At 38.8% G+C, this 21,351-nt stretch overlaps 2 protein-coding genes across 3 annotated transcripts in view; one reads left to right on the forward strand and one right to left on the reverse strand.

Annotated features, from left to right (window-relative positions):
- Positions 1–455: 455 nt before the first annotated feature.
- LOC130927212 (protein HEG-like) overlaps positions 456–21,351 on the reverse strand; it is a 51,358-nt gene continuing 30,462 nt past the window's right edge. Inside the window, exons 9-14 of the mRNA XM_057852868.1 lie at positions 4,968–5,102; positions 4,851–4,893; positions 4,729–4,766; positions 3,944–4,031; positions 3,655–3,832; positions 456–1,272 (exon numbers count right to left, since the gene is read on the reverse strand). Of these exons, the coding sequence (XP_057708851.1) occupies positions 1,129–1,272; positions 3,655–3,832; positions 3,944–4,031; positions 4,729–4,766; positions 4,851–4,893; positions 4,968–5,102 (626 nt within the window). The 3' untranslated portion in view covers positions 456–1,128. The remainder of the gene's footprint in view (positions 1,273–3,654; positions 3,833–3,943; positions 4,032–4,728; positions 4,767–4,850; positions 4,894–4,967; positions 5,103–21,351) is intronic.
- On the forward strand, positions 15,244–19,651 carry LOC130927213 (E3 ubiquitin-protein ligase TRIM39-like). Of its 2 annotated transcripts, XM_057852870.1 has the most exons (3): positions 15,261–15,379; positions 16,639–16,824; positions 16,981–19,651. In XM_057852870.1, the coding sequence occupies exon 3, from the start codon at positions 17,043–17,045 to the stop codon at positions 18,426–18,428; it is 1,386 nt and encodes a 461-aa protein (XP_057708853.1). In that variant the 5' UTR covers positions 15,261–15,379; positions 16,639–16,824; positions 16,981–17,042; the 3' UTR covers positions 18,429–19,651. The 2 variants fall into 2 exon arrangements, with proteins under 2 accessions (XP_057708852.1, XP_057708853.1); XM_057852869.1 differs by lacking the exon at positions 16,639–16,824 and having other exon boundaries at positions 15,244–15,379.

The following is a 21,351-nucleotide window of genomic DNA, read 5'->3' on the forward strand; positions in this document are numbered from 1 at the left end:
CTCATACATGAGCAACATTTTTGGCTACCTCTGTGTAAGTCCCAATATTTGTGTGTGGCCTGCAGGACACAAAATGTGTTGTCCATGTATGTAAACTACAGGTCCCGATAATAATACTTTTAAAAATAATAATAATAATCATTATTTGTATACATTTTTAAATTTATAAATGCAATGATGAATCCATAAAATTCTACTAAATACAAAATTACAGTAATAAAATTAAACATTAAGGAAAACAAATACACTCTGTGTATGGCCACCATTTTTCGCCATAGTACAGTATTTAACTCATTGCCTGCCATTGACAACTATAGATGCCCAATTAGTTCAATATAGAGGACTGGAAATGAATGCTCATGTTTCACTGCACTCGACGTCCAATCCATTTTGACTGGGGGGGGAAGACGAATGTGCCATCAATGGCAGCCAAAGAGTTAAATGAGTACCCTTAAGATGCCAGCCAGTAAAACAATTCACAGTTGTCTGTATGCGAGCATAGTAATCCTATAAACTTCACAATAATCAAACAGAGACAGCTATATGTGCAATATGTCTTTATTTAAATAAACACATCCGGCTAAAACGCCAGAATAGAGGATACAAGTTCCATAAAAATATTGTAAACAAATTATAATACATCTTTACATTCCAACATTGCCTTGGCACTTAAAATACTTCTAGTATACAAATATGAACTCCTTACACACACACGCACATTTTACACATGCACACTTAAAGCCACAGGTTTTGTCTTTCAGTGTATTTAAATGACATTTCCACATTAATGCAACATGTCCTGCAATTGGACAATCTGAATAAATAAAAATGGTTACCATATCAGTCATGTTCAGTTTCTATGAACTGAACTTTAGTGGTTTTATCATGTTTATCAGCAGACGTGAATGAAATGGCAACATTGCCTGTTCATATCCATCGCCCCAAAAAATGTTTTTGCATTTACAAGGAAATGACCTTAACCCATGCAAAGGTGCTTAAATGAGCCGAGAAGATTTTTCAGGGCACATTTTACTTGCAAAATTGCACACTTTAGAATTACAAAGTCACACATCGGCGCATGATCCTCGTCTGTTGTTTCTGACACTGCATTTGTGTTTGACCTGAAGGTTAGAAGTAATCTCTGCGTCGTGAATCGTCACTTGTGAAAGATGGATTCCATTGGGCGGGGTAGATGCATGAGTGGCGAGATCCGGGTACACCCGTGAATGGGTACAAGCCATTTCTGTCCAAGTCAGAGTTCCGCAATGCGGGCTGTGAGGAAGCAAAGAGATTATTTTTACTTTAGCTGTTTGGGTTAAAACCATTTATTCATTACACACTAGATTGATCACTGCCACCCCCAATCAAAATTGATTAGACGTCTATCAACGTTAATGACACAGGGCGTCCTTCGGTATGTCGCTGTGGGACTCCTTGATGTGCAGGAAGCACAAGAGAACCTGCTGGAGTTCCTGGCAGTCCCTCTTCAACTGTTTAAGTGCGAACTTCTCCAAGGATGTGACTTCAGAAGCGAGGCAGAACAAGGCCTTGGAGTGGCCAAGCGGCAGGACAGGAAAAGGAGCAGAGTCGAGGAGGGCAGAAAGGAGACGGTGAGGAACAAGGACTTGTACAAGTCGAGGAAGCTGACCAGAAAACGCAAGGCATAGAAAGAGGCTATGTGATTGTTGAAAGATGAGGTTCACATCCTGGTAACACCACAGCGATTATTTGAACTGCCTGAATTATCGGACGATGTCATACGCATTTATGTATGAATGTATAAATGTATGTTTATTTAGATTTCATACTTGCACGTCACTTTTGAGATTTTAACTTATCCTGCACTGTAAAGGGAGATGCTCCACAATTTCATTGTACAACTGTATAATGATAATAAAGGACTATTTTATTCTATAAAAAGTTGTGATTGTATATACAATTTATTAATAATCCATTTATATATTATTTATAACTGTTTCTGCATGTTTTCCTCAAGTATTAAGTTTCTGATGTTAAATTGAATGATTTATTAGCTGTTGAAAACTTGCAGTAAATAAAAAGAAAAAAGTTTCTATTTTGGTCAAAAACTTATATAATATGTTAAATATTGCTATTCAAGGGGTTCGATCCCGGGCTTCGGCCTTCCTGTGTGGAGTTTGCATATTCGCCCCGTGCCTGTGTGGGTTTCCTCCGGGAACTCCGGTTTCCTCCCACATCCCAAAAACATGCATGGTAGGCTGATTGAACACTCTAAATTGTCCGTAGGTATGAGTGTGTGCGTGAATGGTTGTATGTCTCCTTGTGCCCTGCGATTGGCTGGCAACCAGTTCAGGGTGTCCCCTGCCTACTGCCCGTAGTTAGCTGGGATAGGCTCCGGCACCTCCGCGACCCTCGTGAGGAATAAGCGGCATGGAAGATGAATGAATGAATGAATGAATATTGCTATTGATCCTGAAAATATAGGGGATTATCTCTGCATTTGGTGATTTTTGTGCATCGAGTGTAGAATCTGAGAATGTTATAGCCATTTTAAGTTTTTTTATACTTATATAAAAAATAATTAATTGGGATTTTATAAGGGAACGACTTAGAATTTTTTGATGCCGCTGCTCATGGAGACTCATATATGGCTAAGCTAGGTGCCTGTTTTGGTTTTAGGTCAGTATCAGCTTTGATTTTGAAAATATTTGAATTTGAAGTAATTGAAAATAGGCCACCTACGGATCAGCCCCTTTCCCCGTGTCATGTCAAATATTATGAAGTCTATGCCTCTTGATAACAGATATGCACTTATAGAATGTAATTTGCTACCTCTCCCCCCACTTTAAACCCTGCATTTTATAATTCAGTTCATTTATGGAGTTTTACAGGCTAATGAGCTGCATTTCGTTTTGTGCAAAACCCGCAATAAAATGCGCACACCTGTGGCTTATAGTCCAGTGTGACTTATAAATAAAGGTTTTGTTTTTGTAAAATTTGGTGGGTTCGGCTTATAGCTAAGAGCGATTTGTTGTCTGAAAACTATGGTAGTTTTAATTTCATTGTTTATTTTATTATTTATTATTATTTATTTTCTTACAAAAAATGGGGAAAACATTAACTATTTACTTTTGCTTTCAAAGATGTATAGACATTTAAAGGGGAAAGACAGTATTCTCTTATTTATTTTTCCTCTCTGTATTTACATTTTTAATTAAAGAAAGGTGAAAAACAATAAATATTCTGTTTTTTTTTTTTTTTAAATGTTTTAAATTGAATAAATAGAAAAAAACAGTCAATATCCTCCCCCCCTCCCATTTTAACAAATGTTTATGTATTTCAAAATTTAACAGTAAATATTCGCTTATTTCTATAGTCCTCCATCTTATTTTGTGGGCTACATATATTTTATTTAAATTTCAATTTAGCAACCCCCCCCCCCCCCCCCACCAAAATATAAATAAATAAATAAATAAATACATGAAAATAAAAACAAAGAAAAAATTGATATTACATGACGGGCCAGATTGGCATTGAGTTTTTACACCTGTGTTGTAAATTGCAATACGCCAAAATTACAGTAAAATGTCAAAACAGTTCATTAAGAGAGCAGCTCTGATTCGTCCATCAGCATCAATCGGACCCAATAAGAAGTGTGTAAAAGAGTTTTCCTACCGAATAGTAAATGTCAGTCATCTGCAGCAGGTTTTTGGTGCTTCCGTTCTCTTGCATTTCGATGGTCTCCCGGCCCCATTCCATGGAAATGCGGTTGTTCTTAGGGAAATCGGTGTACGGAGACATTTGCAGGTCACCGCTCTTGAAGATGATCTTATTGAGGTCATTCTTTTCTCTCCTGTTGGTAGAGACAAACAAGTTCAAATTCAATAATTCTTTCCACTTAAAGACCACTATCGGAGCTGTTTGAACAAAGCTCTACAGCAGCAAAAGAAATAGAGAATCTTACTTGCAACATGTGACGATGAGAGCTATGATGAGAATGAGAAGTAGAGCGCCCCCCGCAGGCGATACAACTACAGCGATCAGCTTGTAGACTGCAAGAATAAAATAATGCACATTAACCTCTTGATGCCTGAATTTACACTTAAATCTTTCAGTGCGATTGACGGTGCTAGACATGCAGTCGAGTGGCGTCCAGTCATCCTTCTGCTGTGAATTCATTCATGAGCTTGTCACTAGTAGACGTCCAATCAATTTCAACTGGGAGGGCGGCAGCGAAAGAACTTGTGTTCGTTCACTGCCAACCCTCCCATTTCAAATGGATTGGACATCTAGCCAAATAGTTCAAAATTATACATGAAGTAAAAAACAAAAATAAGTAGTTTATTATTGCATTTTTTAATGTCTTGCCACAAATTATTATTTGTTTTTTTTATTATTTTAAAATGTTTCATTGGAAAAAAAAAAGGTTTATCTATGATTTCTCTTATATCGTTTTAGATTTAAAAATTTTTACCAATGTATTTAAGTTTCAAAATGTTTAATTTTTTAATATATATGTTCTATATTTTCTTCTATATGTTTCTTTTTAAAATCATTTTTATTTCAATGTATTTTCTATATTTAGTTGTTTTTTTAAATTTGATTTTTAATCATTATTTTCATGGACTGATGTTTTCCCCCAATGTTTTTTTTTTTTTTTATGTGTATTTCTTAAACATTAATTTGGGCATCAATGGCTTAAACGTGCAGCTTTTGCATTCTAATATTCCTTGGTTCCTTGCTACTCACAATTTCCGCAGTTGAATCCGCCAAATCCAAACATGCAACTGGAACATGACAAAGAAGCTGCAGTCAGAATGTGGCTTGAAGTCCACCGTGAACAAGTCGGAAATGAACAAATGTATACTTACGGGACACAGGTGCCATTTTCCAGCTTGTAGCCATCGCCACATTCTGGAAAATGACAAAAGAGATTGTTTTTTGACTGGACTATATTTTTGTCACAGAAAAACAATAATAGAGCTTACCTAAGCAGGACAGGTCATCAAGGTTATGTTTGTAATAACCTGGTAGACATTGACATTGAGCGTTGCCGGTGTCATCAGTGCAGGTGGAACGCTCAGGGTTGCAATGAATCCTCTGGGCCACACAGAGACTCTCCACTGAGAACATAGTGTGAACATCCTTAAAAGCTAGAATGATTTTGTAGATAATTTGTGTTCACATAACATTTTTATGTCCCCTAAATGTGTCAGCTAGTTTCCCAGTATCAAAGCAGAGAATGCACTGAACGGTTCTTAACTACATATCATACAAGGGCGTAGGTTTGACCTCAAGATTGGTAGGGAAGATATAACAGCATAACTTTTTGCTGGGGACGGGACATTAATAAAACCAAACAGATTATTGAACGGGGGTCAAGGCTACATTTCTCACAAATATGAATGTAATGGATAGGCTAAATGGTCAATGCAAAATAAATCTTTATTGACTTATACTAACTTTCATGTGTATTGGTTCAGGCGATACAACGTTCGATTCAAACCTTAGTTTTCAAAAACTACTGACAAAACATTTTGAAGTGCAAGTCCCTTTATCGAAAAAAACAGAAAGCTATCCAAGAATGGGTCCGATTCTGGGGGACACTGGAGCACTCCTAGACTCAAACTAATGTATATACGTATATATGTATATGTATATATATATTAAAGATACACGATAATATCGGTCACCGATAATTATCGGCCAATAATGGCAATTATGACGTCACACAGATAATCCAGATAATAAAAAAATTCAACCGATAATGCAATCCGATAATTATATACTTGATTTAGCCTCCAAATGTGCGCAACCGAAGAATTCAGCACGCCACCTCCTCAACCCCTCCCCTCTCTGAAGCCCCTAAGGGAGGAGGGGTTGAGGAGGCGGAGTTACACGACAAGAAGTAGTGAATATTATGGCGGCTGTCACTAAAAAAACGACGCTCCCACCATCTGCGAAACATGTACCGTAGAAGTTCCATGAGGCAGAAAGAAAGCGTACTCATTCAAAACCACTAACCCAGCAGCCATTTAAAACTGCATCACAAAGATTTTTGGAACGAATACGAGTCTGCTGCTAGCGGGAATGCTAAAGCTATTGTAAACACTAACAAAGTTAAACTACAGGGCTTGTGACGATACAGAGTCGGGCTGTTTGTGAATGCAGCCCAAGGCGGGTGGTAAATTCGCATCTAAGGCTAAACACTGGCAAGACTGGAGACCAATAGTCGGCAAGGAGCCGTCTTCCGACGGAGCCCGCCGCTCTGGCCGGTGTTCTGCCAAAATATCCTACATCGGCGAAACGTGCTACATTAGTCGAATTTGACACCTAAAGTACTACCGTGCGCTCTAAACTTGTTTTGTTTAGATGCATACAGGAATAAGGTACTAAAAAAATGCCTGCAGAAAATACTTAAATGTAGTTATATCAAATAAGGACGGTTTAAACACGCTACGTGACTAATGTGGTCAACTGCTTCAAATCTAACACAAAAAAACACAATGGTTAAAAGTATGAGAGGGTAATACATGCAAAAAGTATCTTTGAGGCTGTGAAAAGGTTCTAAATAACTAAATAAAAACAAAAATAGTGAGTAATCGTCGCCTCTAACTGATGTGCACATGCGTGTGAATGCATGCGCAAGCGCCCTGAGCATTGTGTAGCACGTTTCGCCTCGTAGTAAGGAATGGCCGAACTCCTGTTCGGCAGGCTGCCGCCGCCTCGCCATAGGCGGTGCGGGCCGAGCCGAGCGGTACCCCGGCTTGGGGACCTCCGGCGAACACCCCGGTTTCTCGAGCGTTCCCCCACGGCGTGCGAGCAGAGCCAGGACCCGAATACACCGCGGCGAACCGGCTGGGGCGGGCGGATTCTCCAGTACGAACGTAGCTGCCGCCGCCGCCGAGACAAGACACGGTTGTTGTTTTTTTTACCTAAATGACCCGAGAACCAAAGCCCTGGATAAAAAAATTAATGCAGTTTATACGACCACCATTCTTCATGAAAAACTGATGTCCAGTAAGCAAGCTTATCATGACGGCAGAGTGGTTAGATGATAATTTAAACATGGAGAAAACGAAGTCAGCCAGTAAATAATGCATTCAGTATGTAAAATGACGAGCGGTCAAATGACTTTGTAACGCTGCCTTTATTTTAGGCTTAACAAAACTCGGGCACAAAACAACACGCACGCGGGTGCGAGTTCCAACTCCGTCCAAATAGTACTGCCGTGTATCAGTTTAGCTGCTGTAAAGCAAATGTCGTGAAAGCCGCAAATGTAAACAAATCGCTGCAGAATGGGTACATGACATCTCGCTCTTTTGAGTTAATCATTTTCACAGTGTGCAACAAAGCATATAACATTAGCAATCACTTTTCAAATTATTTAACTTATTTCTCTGATCAATTACAGTCACAGTAGATAATAAAATTCTTAAATCAATATTCTGTAGCCACAAATATTATTCAAAATCTTTCCTTCTTCCAAGTTTTTTTTTTTTTTTTAGGATTAATTAGAATAATGTATTGCTTAAAACAAGGCTGTTAAGATTATTTTCAGCTAGCTATTTTTCTTCCAAGAAATCTGAGAGAAATACACTTGAAGCAACGGCAGATAATTTCACTTATTGCCAATAGATTTACACTTAAAACTGACTAGTTCTAAGGAGGTTTGTTTTGCAGTGTATTAATGTTATATATGTTAGGAATGGCTTACTTTTAAAGGCATTTTTTTGCAACTTAGGTATTTACTCTTTAAGTAATTGTTGCCAAAAGTTTACCATTACACAATGTCAGACAATCTGTCATTATTAAGATGTTTGAATTGACGACTTGTTCATATTTTATGTTGAAAAAAAGAGCAATAAATTATATTTTTGCACAGTAACATTTTCTTTTGTGTATACTTTAAAATTTTACATAAATATTTTAATATAATTATCGGCTTGACATTATCGGTTATTGGTTGGAATGAGGAGGAAATTATCGGTTATCGGTATCGGTTGAAAAATGTATTATCGTGCATCACTAATATATATATATATATATATATATATATATATATATATATATACAGTGCCTTGCAAAAGTATTCGGCCCCCTTGAACCTTGCAACCTTTCGCCACATTTCAGGCTTCAAACATAAAGATATAAAATTTTAATTTTTTTGTCAAGAATCAACAACAAGTGGGACACAATCGTGAAGTGGAACAAAATTTATTGGATAATTTAAACTTTTTTAACAAATAAAAAACTGAAAAGTGGGGCGTGCAATATTATTCGGCCCCCTTGCGTTAATACTTTGTAGCGCCACCTTTTGCTCCAATTACAGCTGCAAGTCGCTTGGGGTATGTTTCTATCAGTTTTGCACATCGAGAGACTGACATTCTTGCCCATTCTTCCTTGCAAAACAGCTCGAGCTCAGTGAGGTTGGATGGAGAGTGTTTGTGAACAGCAGTCTTCAGCTCTTTCCACAGATTCTCGATTGGATTCAGGTCTGGACTTTGACTTGGCCATTCTAACACCTGGATACGTTTATTTTTGAACCATTCCATTGTAGATTTGGCTTTATGTTTTGGATCATTGTCCTGTTGGAAGATAAATCTCCGTCCCAGTCTCAGGTCTTGTGCAGATACCAACAGGTTTTCTTCCAGAATGTTCCTGTATTTGGCTGCATCCATCTTCCCGCCAATTTTAACCATCTTCCCTGTCCCTGCTGAAGAAAAGCAGGCCCAAACCATGATGCTGCCACCACCATGTTTGACAGTGGGGATGGTGTGTTCAGGGTGATGAGGTGTGTTGCTTTTACGCCAAACATATCGTTTTGCATTGTGGCCAAAAAGTTCAATTTTGGTTTCATCTGACCAGAGCACCTTATTCCACATGTTTGGTGTGTCTCCCAGGTGGCTTGTGGCAAACTTTAAACGAGACTTTTTATGGATATCTTCGAGAAATGGCTTTTTTCTTGCCACTCTTCCATAAAGGCCAGATTTGTGCAGTGTACGACTGATTGTTGTCCTATGGACAGACTCTCCCACCTCAGCTGTAGATCTCTGCAGTTCATCCAGAGTGATCATTGGCCTCTTGGCTGCATCTCTGATCAGTTTTCTCCTTGTTTGAGAAGAAAGTTTGGAAGGACGGCCGGGTCTTGGTAGATTTGCAGTGGTCTGATGCTCCTTCCATTTCAATATGATGGCTTGCACAGTGCTCCATGAGATGTTTAAAGCTTGGGAAATCTTTTTGTATCCAAATCCGGCTTTAAACTTCTCCACAACAGTATCTCGAACCTGCCTGGTGTGTTCCTTGGTTTTCATAATGCTCTCTGCGCTTTAAACAGAACCCTGAGACTATCACGTAAGCAGGTGCATTTATACGGAGACTTGATTACACACAGGTGGATTCTATTTATCATCATCGGTCATTTAGGACAACATTGGATCATTCAGAGATCCTCGCTGAACTTCTGGAGTGAGTTTGCTGCACTGAAAGTAAAGGGGCCGAATAATATTGCACGCCCCACTTTTCAGTTTTATATTTGTTAAAAAAGTTTAAATTATCCAATAAATGTTGTTCCACTTCACGATTGTGCCCCACTTGTTGTTGATTCTTGACAAAAAAATTAAATTTCATATCTTTATGTTTGAAGCCTGAAATGTGGCGAAAGGTTGCAAGATTCAAGGGGGCCGAATACTTTTGCAAGGCACTGTATATATATATATATATACATATCTATATATATATTAGGGGTATAACGGTACACAAAAATCTCGGTTCGGTACGTACCTCGGTTTTGAGGTTACAGTTCGGTTTTCGGTACAGTGCTATTTGTTTATTACACACTTTTGTGCTTTCAACAATAGGAACATTAGCCTATACAAAGCTAGAATTAGAATTCTGCTCAAAAATAGAAAATACAATATTCTAAAATGTAGATATTTTGAAAAACAAAATAAAAATAAATAACATTGGCTCAGACTTTTTCTTTAAACAAATATCCGATGTGCAAAATTTAACAGTTGCAATACTGAACAGTTTCAAGTTTCTCATATTAATTTTATGACCACAGCCTTGAAAAGAAAGGGTTACATTTAGGGCTGTCAAACGATTAAAAGTTTCAATCGAGTTAATCACAGCTTAAAAATTAATTAATCGCAATTCAAACCATCTCTAACATATGCCATATTTTTCTGTAAATTATTTTTGTAATGGAAAGATAAGACACAAGACGGATATATACATTCAACATACTGTACATAAGTACAGTATTTGTTGATTATAACAATAAATTCACAAGATGGCATTAACATTAACATTCTTCTATTGAAGACATTTTCTTTTTCTTTGCAAAAACAAACACACAACAGAGCCTTAGAACAGTAACAAAAAAAGTATTATTTATAATGTGTGCGAAGTGTGTGTAGTGTACACATAAATGTGGCCCTCTTCTCTACTCATCCTCTACCCAGTCGCTGAGGCAAACCAACTTATTTACATTTTCTGAGAGTTGTTCCATCTATATTCTTTTTTAATTTGAAATCCCCCACCCAGGGGGCCAACCTGCTTTTCTTCCATGTTTACATTTAACCGTTACCCACGCTGCTCACTTCTGAGTGGCGCGACGGCCCTGGCCGTTTAATTGTTTTCTTTTTTTAGACTGTCAGTCAGCTGATCGTCGCATCCGCCAGCTGGCTGCCTCCCCTCCCAACGTGACAAACTCTGATTGATGCAGGACGGGAAGATGACGTCGCCGCCGCTGATGGGCCACCCGAGGAAGGGTACCAACTTCAAAAACTAGCCGCTTTCAACACTCTGAGAGTTCGCATTTGACAGCTTACCTCCTCTCCTCGCCCGCTGTTTGCTCGCCGTTCATTCACCTGTGCATTTGATCGCTACTTTGTTACACTTCCGCTGACCTCACTGTTCGGTGAGGTCTTTTGTGTTCATCCGTTATTGGATCGTTTTTGTTCACCACTGTAAATAAGAGCACCACAGCAGTAGGCGTATACAGCAGCCATTTTGTTTTTCCTTTTTACGATCAGGGTTTACTTAGCGGGTGGGGTTTAAGTGTAGTTTCATTTTGTTTGTTGTTTTGGCCTGGGCTTACGCTGAAGCCAGCTTCTTCCACATTTTGTATATTTTGTTCATTGCGAGTTCGACTTGTGTGAATAAATTTGTGTCCACTTGCAACTTGTGTGTGTGGCTCGTTTTATGTTAGGCCCTTAGCGAGCCGTCCGTGGGACGTAACAGTGGGGTTATGGGATGCATGAGCGGGTCATTTCGTGCTTGCATTAAATGCGTCAAATATTTTAACGTGATTAATTCAAAAAATTAATTACCGCCCGTTAACGCGCTAAATTTAACAGCACTAGATTACGTCAGAAACTCGTTCGGTACGCCTCCGTTCCGAACCGAGCACCCTGTACCGAAACAGTTCAATACAAATACATGTACCGTTACACTCCTCATATATATATATATACATATGTATATAGGGCTGTCAAACGATTAAAATTTTTAATCGAATTAATCACAACTTAAAAATTAATTTATCGTAATTAATCGCAATTAAAACCATCTCTAAAATATGCCATATTTTTCTGTAAATTATTATTGGAATGGACAGATAAGACACGAGACGGATATATACATTCAACATACTGTACATAAGTACCGTATTTGTTTATTATAACAATAAATCCACAAGATGGCATTAACATTATTGACATTATTTCTGTTAAAGGGATCCACGGATAGAAAGACTTGTAGTTCTTAAAAGATAAACGTTAGTACAAGTTATACTAATTTTATATTAAAACCCCTCTTAATGTTTTCGTTTTAATAAAATTTGTAAAATTTTCAATCAAAAAACAAACTAGTACCTCGCCATTGTTGACATCGCCGAGCGGGACGTCACATGGGCTCCCTGCCATATTTCCACAGTGTCTTTAACTACGTAAGGTAGTGATTGAAATACACCACAAGGTGTCAATAGCTAGTTTTAAATTCATTTAGAAATAAAGCCAAATAATGTGTTTTGTCCCCCGACTGATGCCTTAGTTCCCTGTTTACTGGTCCGTCCATTGTAATTCACGTCATTTGAGTGCTGGCTTCACAATGTTTGAGACCTCTGATAGTGTGTATATTGTGACTAAATATTGCCATCCAGTGTATTTGTTGAACTAAGTGAAATGTTTGAATAGAGTTTAACCAAAGTCTGAGTAAGTTTTATTTGTATTTTGCATAGCTATTTTGATTGGGAATGGCAGTTCACTTTGCACTGTTGTTTAACTGCGTGAGAATAGGGCCTCATTAATACAGATTGAAGCGCTTTTCTTTTTGTGGACATTACCTTTTTTTTTTTTTTAGAGATATTATTTTTGTTGTGCTTTCACTAAATGACACTTACGTTTGTTGTGAAGGAGTTGCCGAAGCTTATGCCAATAAACGGCGCGGTCCAATGAACGCCTGTGTCCACTCGCCTTTTGTAACATTCTGATATAGAATTATCCGAGGCAACCTGAAGTGCACGCTGCGCCAATGTTTACTCACGTGATGCAGGAGTGAGTTAGAGTTACGGCCTGCCGATAGCCTTAAGCTGTCTTAATGTTGAAGCTGAATGTGCTAATAAAGAAACAAAGTGCCAGCACGTCGCATGTGGCATACCTTTGTTAAGAAAAAGCACAAAACAAGACACGTTTCTCAGCCTCTTAGCTCTCAAGTGAGTCATTGTAATCTGTTTGAGGCAATGCATGAGCGGGTCATTCCGCGCATGCGTTAAATTTGTCAAATATTTTAACTTGATTAATTTAAAAAATGAATTACCGTCCGTTAACATGATAAATTTGACAGCACTAATCTATATATACAGTGCCTTGCAAAAGTATTCGGCTCCCTTGAATCTTGCAACCTTTCACCACATTTCAGGCTTCATACATAAAGATATGAAATTTAATTTTTTTGTCAAGAATCAACGACAAGCGGGACACAATCGTGAAGTGGAACAACATTTATTGGATAATTTAAACTTTTTTAATAAAAAACTGAAAAGTGGGGCGTGCAATATTATTCGGCCCCTTATATATATATATATATTTGTATAAATGCACCTGCTCTGTGATAGTCTCAGGGTTCTGTTTAAAGTGCAGAGAGCATTATGAAAACCAAGGAACACACCAGGCAGGTCCGAGATACTGTTGTGGAGAAGTTTAAAGCCGGATTTGGATACAAAAAGATTTCCCAAGCTTTAAACATCTCAAGGAGCGCTGTGCAAGCCATCATATTGAAATGGAAGGAGCATCAGACCACTGCAAATCTACCAAGACCCGGCCGTCCTTCCAAACTTTCTTCTCAAACAAGGAGAAAACTGATCAGAGATGCAGCCAAGAGGCCCATGATCACTCTGGATGAACTGCAGAGATCTACAGCTGAGGTGGGAGAGTCTGTCCATAGGACAACAATCAGTCGTACACTGCACAAATCTGGCCTTTATGGAAGAGTGGCAAGAAGAAAGCCATTTCTCAAAGATATCCATAAAAAGTCTCGTTTAAAGTTTGCCACAAGCCACCTGGGAGACACACCAAACATGTGGAAGAAGGTGCTCTGGTCAGATGAAACCAAAATTGAACTTTTTGGCCACAATGCAAAACGATATGTTTGGCGTAAAAGCAACACAGCTCATCACCCTGAACACACCATCCCCACTGTCAAACATGGTGGTGGCATCATCATGGTTTGGGCCTGCTTTTCTTCAGCAGGGACAGGGAAGATGGTTAAAACTGACGGGAAGATGGATGCAGCCAAATACAGGAACATTCTGGAAGAAAACCTGTTGGTATCTGCACAAGACCTGAGACTGGGACGGAGATTTATCTTCCAACAGGACAATGATCCAAAACATAAAGCCAAATCTACAATGGAATGGTTCAAAAATAAACGTATCCAGGTGTTAGAATGGCCAAGTCAAAGTCCAGACCTGAATCCAATCGAGAATCTGTGGAAAGAGCTGAAGACTGCTGTTCACAAACACTCTCCATCCAATCACACTGAGCTCGAGCTGTTTTGCAAGGAAGAATGGGCAAGAATGTCAGTCTCTCGATGTGCAAAACTGATAGAAACATACCCCAAGCGACTTGCAGCTGTAATTGGAGCAAAAGGTGGCGCTACAAGGGGGGCCGAATAATATTGCACGCCCCACTTTTCAAAAAATTAAAATTTTATATCTTTATGTTTGAAGCCTGAAATGTGGTGAAAGGTTGCAAGGTTCAAGGGGGCTGAATACTTTTGCAAGGCACTGTAAATAAACAGCTACGTACTTTACGTAGCGCATGGCTTCCTCCATTTAAAATCAACAATATTGAAAGCATCATTTATTTTAGAACTGGTTTAACAAATATGGAACATGGACTTCAGATCATCAGATCTGACGGTGAAGTCTATGTATGGAAATCACTAATATTTTGCTTCTTCTTCAACCAATAGAAAGATTTACCGTAATTTTCGGACTATTAGCCGCTACTTTTTTCCCCCTCATTTTTAATCCTGCAGTGATGGTTATTTGTTGGTTTATTGGTTTAATCGTAAACACTTTATTGACAGCGTCGTCATAAGACTGCCATGCGCCCATAATAATTATGACATGACACTATAATGGGCATTACTGAAAGAACATGACAGATGTCATTAAGTGTCACCCGGCAATTTATGTCACTAACTCTATTTATATCCAGCTGGGATCTTATACATCCTTTCAAAAGTGAGATTAAGTCACACCTGGGAGAGGGTTGTCAAGTCTAGGTTTATTGTTGTGTTTCTTCCTGTTTTATTTTGAAGCCTCACCCTCCTGTTTCTACCACTCACCCTTCCTACTGCCTCACCTGTCTCTGATTGTAATTACCTATTGTTCCCACTTGTGCCCCATTCCTCATGTGTTTGTCATGCCAAAGTGTCTTCGCCCTTCGTTGCCACTACAGCAAGGATCCATAGCCAAAGATGTTCTTCATTGTAAGTTTGTTCATAGTGATCTGCCATAGTCGTCGTTATTTTGTGCCTAGTTGTCTATAGTGATGCATCTGTGAGGCCTCATGAAGCGCGTCAACACAATGACACACTGTGTTGACACTGTGTTGATACTGTCATTGAATACTGACACCTGCTGGACATCAAAGTTCCCTGCAGGCAACTCTCTTGACAGACTGACACTGATTTGATGACCTAGCTGGCCTCAAATCATGTGACCAATGACATGTGACCCTCTTTACTGCCTCATTCATACTTAGTCAGGAAGTGGTTTGGCCCATTGATCAGTGCTTTGAAATACTGAAGGCTACCAGATTAGTTTTAAACGAATGAAAGGGCTCTGTAACAGCACCTAGGAGTGACGAGACGTGAGATCGACTTCTGCGTAAGGTTTCTTTATTTGCCATTCAATTTACGTCACCATGAAACTCAAACTGATACGATGCGATGCTTATCCTTTTGGATTGCTTTGAATAGCCTTTGATGGTTTGCTTTGGTTATTGCTCTGCAATGGAAACAACCAGGAAGAGATTTGGAAATTCTACTTGGAGCTTTAATGTTTTTTAGCACATAAAACGCTACTCTTACCCCACAGCTTTAGCTTGTTACTTACTTTATTTTTTGTTGGAGTGGCTCTATAATATCACCAATTAGACGTGCCAAAAGTAGTCAAATGACTACGATCACGCAGGTGGTGTCGAATCACTTGGCATCTTCAAAGTGACGTCAAAAATCAACACGTGCAGATTTCTCTCCCAATTTTTATTTGGCGCTGACGGACCACGGAAAAACCCAAGTTATGATCGTTTTCGTTTCATTCTAGAAATTATGTTCATCCGTGCCACTCTTGCGCTTTGGACTACTGACGTTTCATTTTTCTAGTGCAGAGGTTTTTAACCTTGCTAAAGGTACCGAACCCCAAAAGTTTCACATGTAGATTCACTGAACCCTTTGAAATTGGATAATTAAGCATTTTTTTCCAATTCAAAACCGATATATTTAAGCAGCCTAGCCAACTAATAATTTCGCAATTGCTATTCAAAATTCTTCTCATTTTGACAGAATGTTTTATAAACAGGTCAAAATTTGAGACTACGCTGTCCATTGGTATTCCCAATACCCAGTGCAAGTCAACCTTCCGCTGTGCAAACCAGGTCCCATGAGATCGAGGACTAGCAGCAAAAAGAAATGGATTAAGCCTGTAAATTGGGAGTAAACCAGTCCAAAACCTAGTCTAAAAAGACACTTTGCCTAGATTTAATCAGTGTACGAAAATAAGGCTCTGCGTTTCTTGAACTTCACCGAACCCCTTAGACTGGGGTTTGAGCCAACCCAGGTTAAGAACCACTGTTCTAGTGGGAAATCGATGATTTGCATATTATGGTCATGCATTAGTTTTTTGAATTATAATGATAGTAGTTCATAGAGAAGAAGTAACGCTGAAAAAAAGAAATCTGACTTTTGAAACAGCCATTAGTGAATTATTCAGATGACTACTTTGACCTGAGTCATATTATTTTGAAGTCATGCTACTCTTACTCAAGTACAAATGTCTCCTTACCCATAAAATGAATCCATAAAGGTTTTGATCACAAATCATTTTAACTTGTACGTTGGTTTCTCCATTATTGATCTCATTTTTAGGGAAATCAAGTCAGAAAGGTATGATCACAAGTCCTAAGTGTCCAATCCCCAAGAATGGCAAAGAGCAAAACAGAGCTGACTTTTGGACATACTGAAAACAAAAGCATCCCGTCAATGTCAGATGAAACCACAATTGCAATCTCTTTTGTGTGACACGAGCTTAAGGTTACAGCTAGTCACCTCAGGGTAACTCATCTGTAATATCTCACTTCAAAGTCATAAAAGTAGCTCTCCACAAATTCAAGCCCAGCTTCAGTCAGCAGGAAGTGCACTTTTGGGCCTAGAAGGAGGACGTGAAATAATCCTTTCGCATTGTATGTAAGAATGCTTTTCGTTTTGCAGAACAACTGCAGCTCAACATTCCGAACTTGTGCGCCGAGACAGACACCGTCTTCTCCAAAACAATGGCTGAACGTCTGGAGGACCATCTTAAATGTCCCACCTGTCTGGACATCTTCCAAGATCCCGTCATGCTGCTGCCGTGTAGTCACAACTTCTGCCGTGCGTGTCTGCAGCATTGGAAGGACACAGGAGAACGATCGTGTCCACTCTGTAGGACACTGTTTAGTTGGATAGATCCGCCTCCGAACTTGGCACTGAAGAATTTGTGTGAGAACCTTTCACGAGCCTCAGTCAAGTTAGAAGAGATGTGTAGCTTGCACAAAGAAGAACTCAAACTCTTCTGTTTGGACCACCAAGAGCGTGTGTGCCTCATCTGCAGAGACGCAGAAATACACACTGGTCACCAGTTCCGGCCCCTCGAAGAAGTTGTGAAAGGTCATCGTGAGGAACTCAAGAAAGGCCTGCAGAAGGCCAAGGAAAGACTCAAAGATTACAACGACTGCCGAGAGAGCTGCAATGAACAGGCAGAGTACATCAAAGTCCAGAAGAAGAAGGTCGAACGCAAGATTAAGAAGGATTTTGAGGAGCTCCGTCGCTTTCTTGACGTCGAGGAGAAGGCCAGGTTGGCAGCGGTCAGGGAGGAAGAGAGGAACAAGATTCAAAGGATGAAGGAGAAGATCGCAGCTCTCGGAAAACAAATGGCCACTCTCTCGAGTGTCATCAGAAGCACTGAGGAGCAGCTGGAGCCTAGCAATGTTTCTTTCATGAAGAAGTTCAAGACTGCGATGAGCGGGATCCAAGAGATCCCCGATAAACCGGAGGATCTCCGAGGTGGTCTTCTGGATGAAGCCAAACACGTGGGCAATCTCATGTTCAACGTGTGGGAGCGACTGAAGGAGACACTCGTCTACCATCCTGTCATTCTGGACCCCAACACGGCTGATCCAGAACTCAGTCTGTCCGAAGATCTGAGCTGTCTGACTTTAAAAGAAGCACAGCAGCAGCGTCCAAAGAATCCAGAAAGGTTCAAGTGGGAGTCCGTGCTGGGTTGTGCTTTAGACTGGGGAAGACACGTGTGGGACGTTGAGGTGGGAGACAACAATGACTGGCAAGTGGGGGTTGCGTGGGGGGACCCTTGTTTGCCAGAGAAAATGAATAGTTGGTTAACTGCATTTTGGGATGGGAAATACACAAATTTCAATGACCAATTTGGAGAGTGGAATCTGCCTGTCAAAGTGCAGAAGATCCGAGTTAAAGTGGACATGAATGAAAGGTCATTTTCCATCTCTGAACCTCTTACAAACATTGAATTGTGGAAACATATGAAGTCTTCCAATTGGCCAGACTTGTGCGGTAACACCAAAATGTATCCTTATTTCCGGACGGCACATAAAATTCCTCTAAAGATAATCCCCATTCCACCTCTTGTTACGATTGCCATCAGTTAGCCGTCATGTTGACACGGGCTGAACAGCTTGATTTTCTGCTTTTTAATGTCATCTGAATCATTCGTTTTCTTTTTCCACATGATTTGACTCTCATTTATTGGCCAGGTCATTCGACGGGACTTTACTATAGAAAGTCAAGTCGAAATAATGAAGCAAGTAATCAGTATTCTTTTCTCCCAATACTTTTGGACTTGTACTCTTGTGTATACTATTTTTACTTTAATGTGAGTAATATTTGGAAGTAATGCTACTTTGACTTGAGTACAACTTTTGGCGACTCTCTTGGTAACATTGATTTACTTGCACTCCAGTCATTTTTCAAAAGTACTTTGAGTGATTATATTTGGAAGTAATGGTACTCTTACTCAAGTACAACTTTTGGCTTCTCTCTTGATAACATTGATTTACTTGTACTACTTTAATACTTGTACTACAGTCATGTTTTTATTTTATAAGTACTTTGATTTTATTTGAAAATAATGCTACTCTTACTCGAGTACAATGTTTGGCTTCTCATTACAGTTTTAAAAATAAGACACAAGTTACTTGTGACTGAGTTAAGTTTATTTTAAAGTAATGCTATTACTCACGTACAATGTTTGGATTCTCATAACAGTTTTAAAAATAAGACAAGTTACTTGTGATTGAGTTACAGGATGTTATTTTAAAGTAATGCTACTCTTACTCGAGTACAATGTTTGGCTTCTCATTACAGTTTTAAAAACAAATAAGACACAAGTTACCTGTGACTAAGTTAAGTTTATTTTAAAGAAATGCTACTCTTACGTACAATGTTTGGCTTCTCATTACAGTTTTAAAAACAAATAAGACACAAGTTACCTGTGACTAAGTTAAGTTTATTTTAAAGAAATGCTACTCTTAGGTACAATGTTTGGGTTCTCATAACAGTTATAAAAATAAATAAGACACAAGTTACTTGTGATTGAGTTATAGTATGTTATTTTAAAGTAATGCTACTCTTACTCACTACTCTACTGATGACATTTTAAAATTAAATGATAATAAACATTTACTATCGTAATTACTTGAGTATTCTTATCACCGAATACTTTCTGACTTGTACAGGACTTGAGTGAATTTTCTGCAACTTGAGTCATCATATGTTGAAGTAAAGTTTCAACTTTTCAGCTTGCTTGAGTAAATTACAGGTAGTCCCCGGGTTACGACGTACCCGACTTACGTGATTTCGACTTTATTACGCTAGAGTCTCGACCAACATTTCGGCTCCAGTCGTTTTTTTTTTGTTTCTTTGTTTGTTTGTTTTTTTAAGTCACAAAACAGTGTAGAGTACAACAGAGGATTAGGGCCCCCCCAAAAAAGGGGGGGACTAAGAGATTAAAGTCGCACTGGTAATACGAGAAAAAAATGTATCATTACATTGGGTAAATTGCTATGCACTTTACGTACATGTACCTTAGCTGGGAGCTACGACGAAGCTTCAATATAAAGCCATCTATTGATTATAATTTGATGTGGATGACCCAAAAGATTTCCTCATTTAATAGACTTAGGAGATGCACAATATTATTCCAATTCGCTATGATGTCACGTCGTAAAGCTACTACCATAGACTTCATAATGATATTGACGTGACACATTACACAGACACTGCGCCACGCCTTCCAGTAGAGGCCGTCTCACACTCCAATTCAGTCATCGAAGTCGGTCGTAGATATTCTCAAACGCATGCAGCGATCCAACGCCGGATTTAGGTTGAAAAAGTACGAAAGCTGTACCACATACAAACAGGAAGGATCGTCTCAAGAGTGATTTGTTCGAGGATTCGAGGTAATTATTATATTTTTCGTAACATTGCATGCATTTTGAAACATTGTGAAAAAAATAAATGGGAAAAATTAACCGGCACGGCATTGCTGTTTATAATTCGCAATATTTGCGTAAAATAAAAGGTAACTGCCCGTTTTTTTTCCTTTTAACCAAGACTCGAGACTGTTTTACGTCCATATCAATAAAGAATTCAGGGATTTAAGCATTTATTCACAACAATTTTCTACGTAAAAAGCTCTTTGTGGTGATAAGGAGGCGCCACAGTGGCTTAAAGACTAGCAGCACATTCGACATATTTGCGTAAAATAAATGCTAACTGCCCGGTTTTTTTTTTTTTCATTTAACCAAGAATCCACTGTTTTACGTCCATATCTAAAACGAATTCAGAGATTTAAGCATTTATTCACAAGAATTTTCAACGTAAAAAGCACTTTGTGTTTCCACTCTGTCAGCTTTGACAGAGATAGGACCTCATAATTAGCAACGCGCCCCATGTCCCATCAATGTATTGTGAAGTCTATGCTACTACCTAGCTGGGAGCTACGACAAAGCGTTGGTAGTCTATAAATCACACTATTGATAATTTATTAGATGTAGATGAGCCAAATATAAAAGATTTTCTTTTCCTGATGTATAAAACTGATTGTAAAACACAAGCTGCTTTCAATATTGTGGATTTTAACAGCGGCGAAGCGCTACATAAAGTAAGTAGCAGTTTATTCAGCCAAATTAGCTCAACGAAATAATTTTTTTTTGCTCGGAGTAAAAGTTGGACTTTTTTCCTCGTAGTATTACGACGAGAATAAAAGTCGTATTATTTCGTAGGGCTAATGTAGCTGAATAAACTGCTACTTTACGTAGCACTTCGCCTCCGTTAAAATCCACAATATTGAAACCTGAGTGATGCTCGTTTTCCTTTCATTCTTGAGAGTATGTTTATCTGTGCCACCTGAGGGCACTCTTGCTTATTGGACGACTGATGTTTCATTTTTCCAGGGGGAATTCGATAATTTACCAAATATTGTCATGTATTAGCTTATACGGTAGCATTAGAAAATAACATTTCATATAGATGAAGTTATGGTTAAAAAAAATCTGACATTTTAAGCAATTG

The sequence above is a fragment of the Corythoichthys intestinalis genome, chromosome 12 (assembly GCF_030265065.1).
Source record: "Corythoichthys intestinalis isolate RoL2023-P3 chromosome 12, ASM3026506v1, whole genome shotgun sequence".
Classification (NCBI taxonomy): domain Eukaryota; kingdom Metazoa; phylum Chordata; class Actinopteri; order Syngnathiformes; family Syngnathidae; genus Corythoichthys; species Corythoichthys intestinalis.

What these genes read in the sequence shown, in the direction of transcription:
- LOC130927213 (XM_057852869.1), top strand. Translation starts at nt 17,043, where the DNA reads ATGGCTGAACGTCTGGAGGACCATCTTAAATGTCCCACCTGTCTGGAC.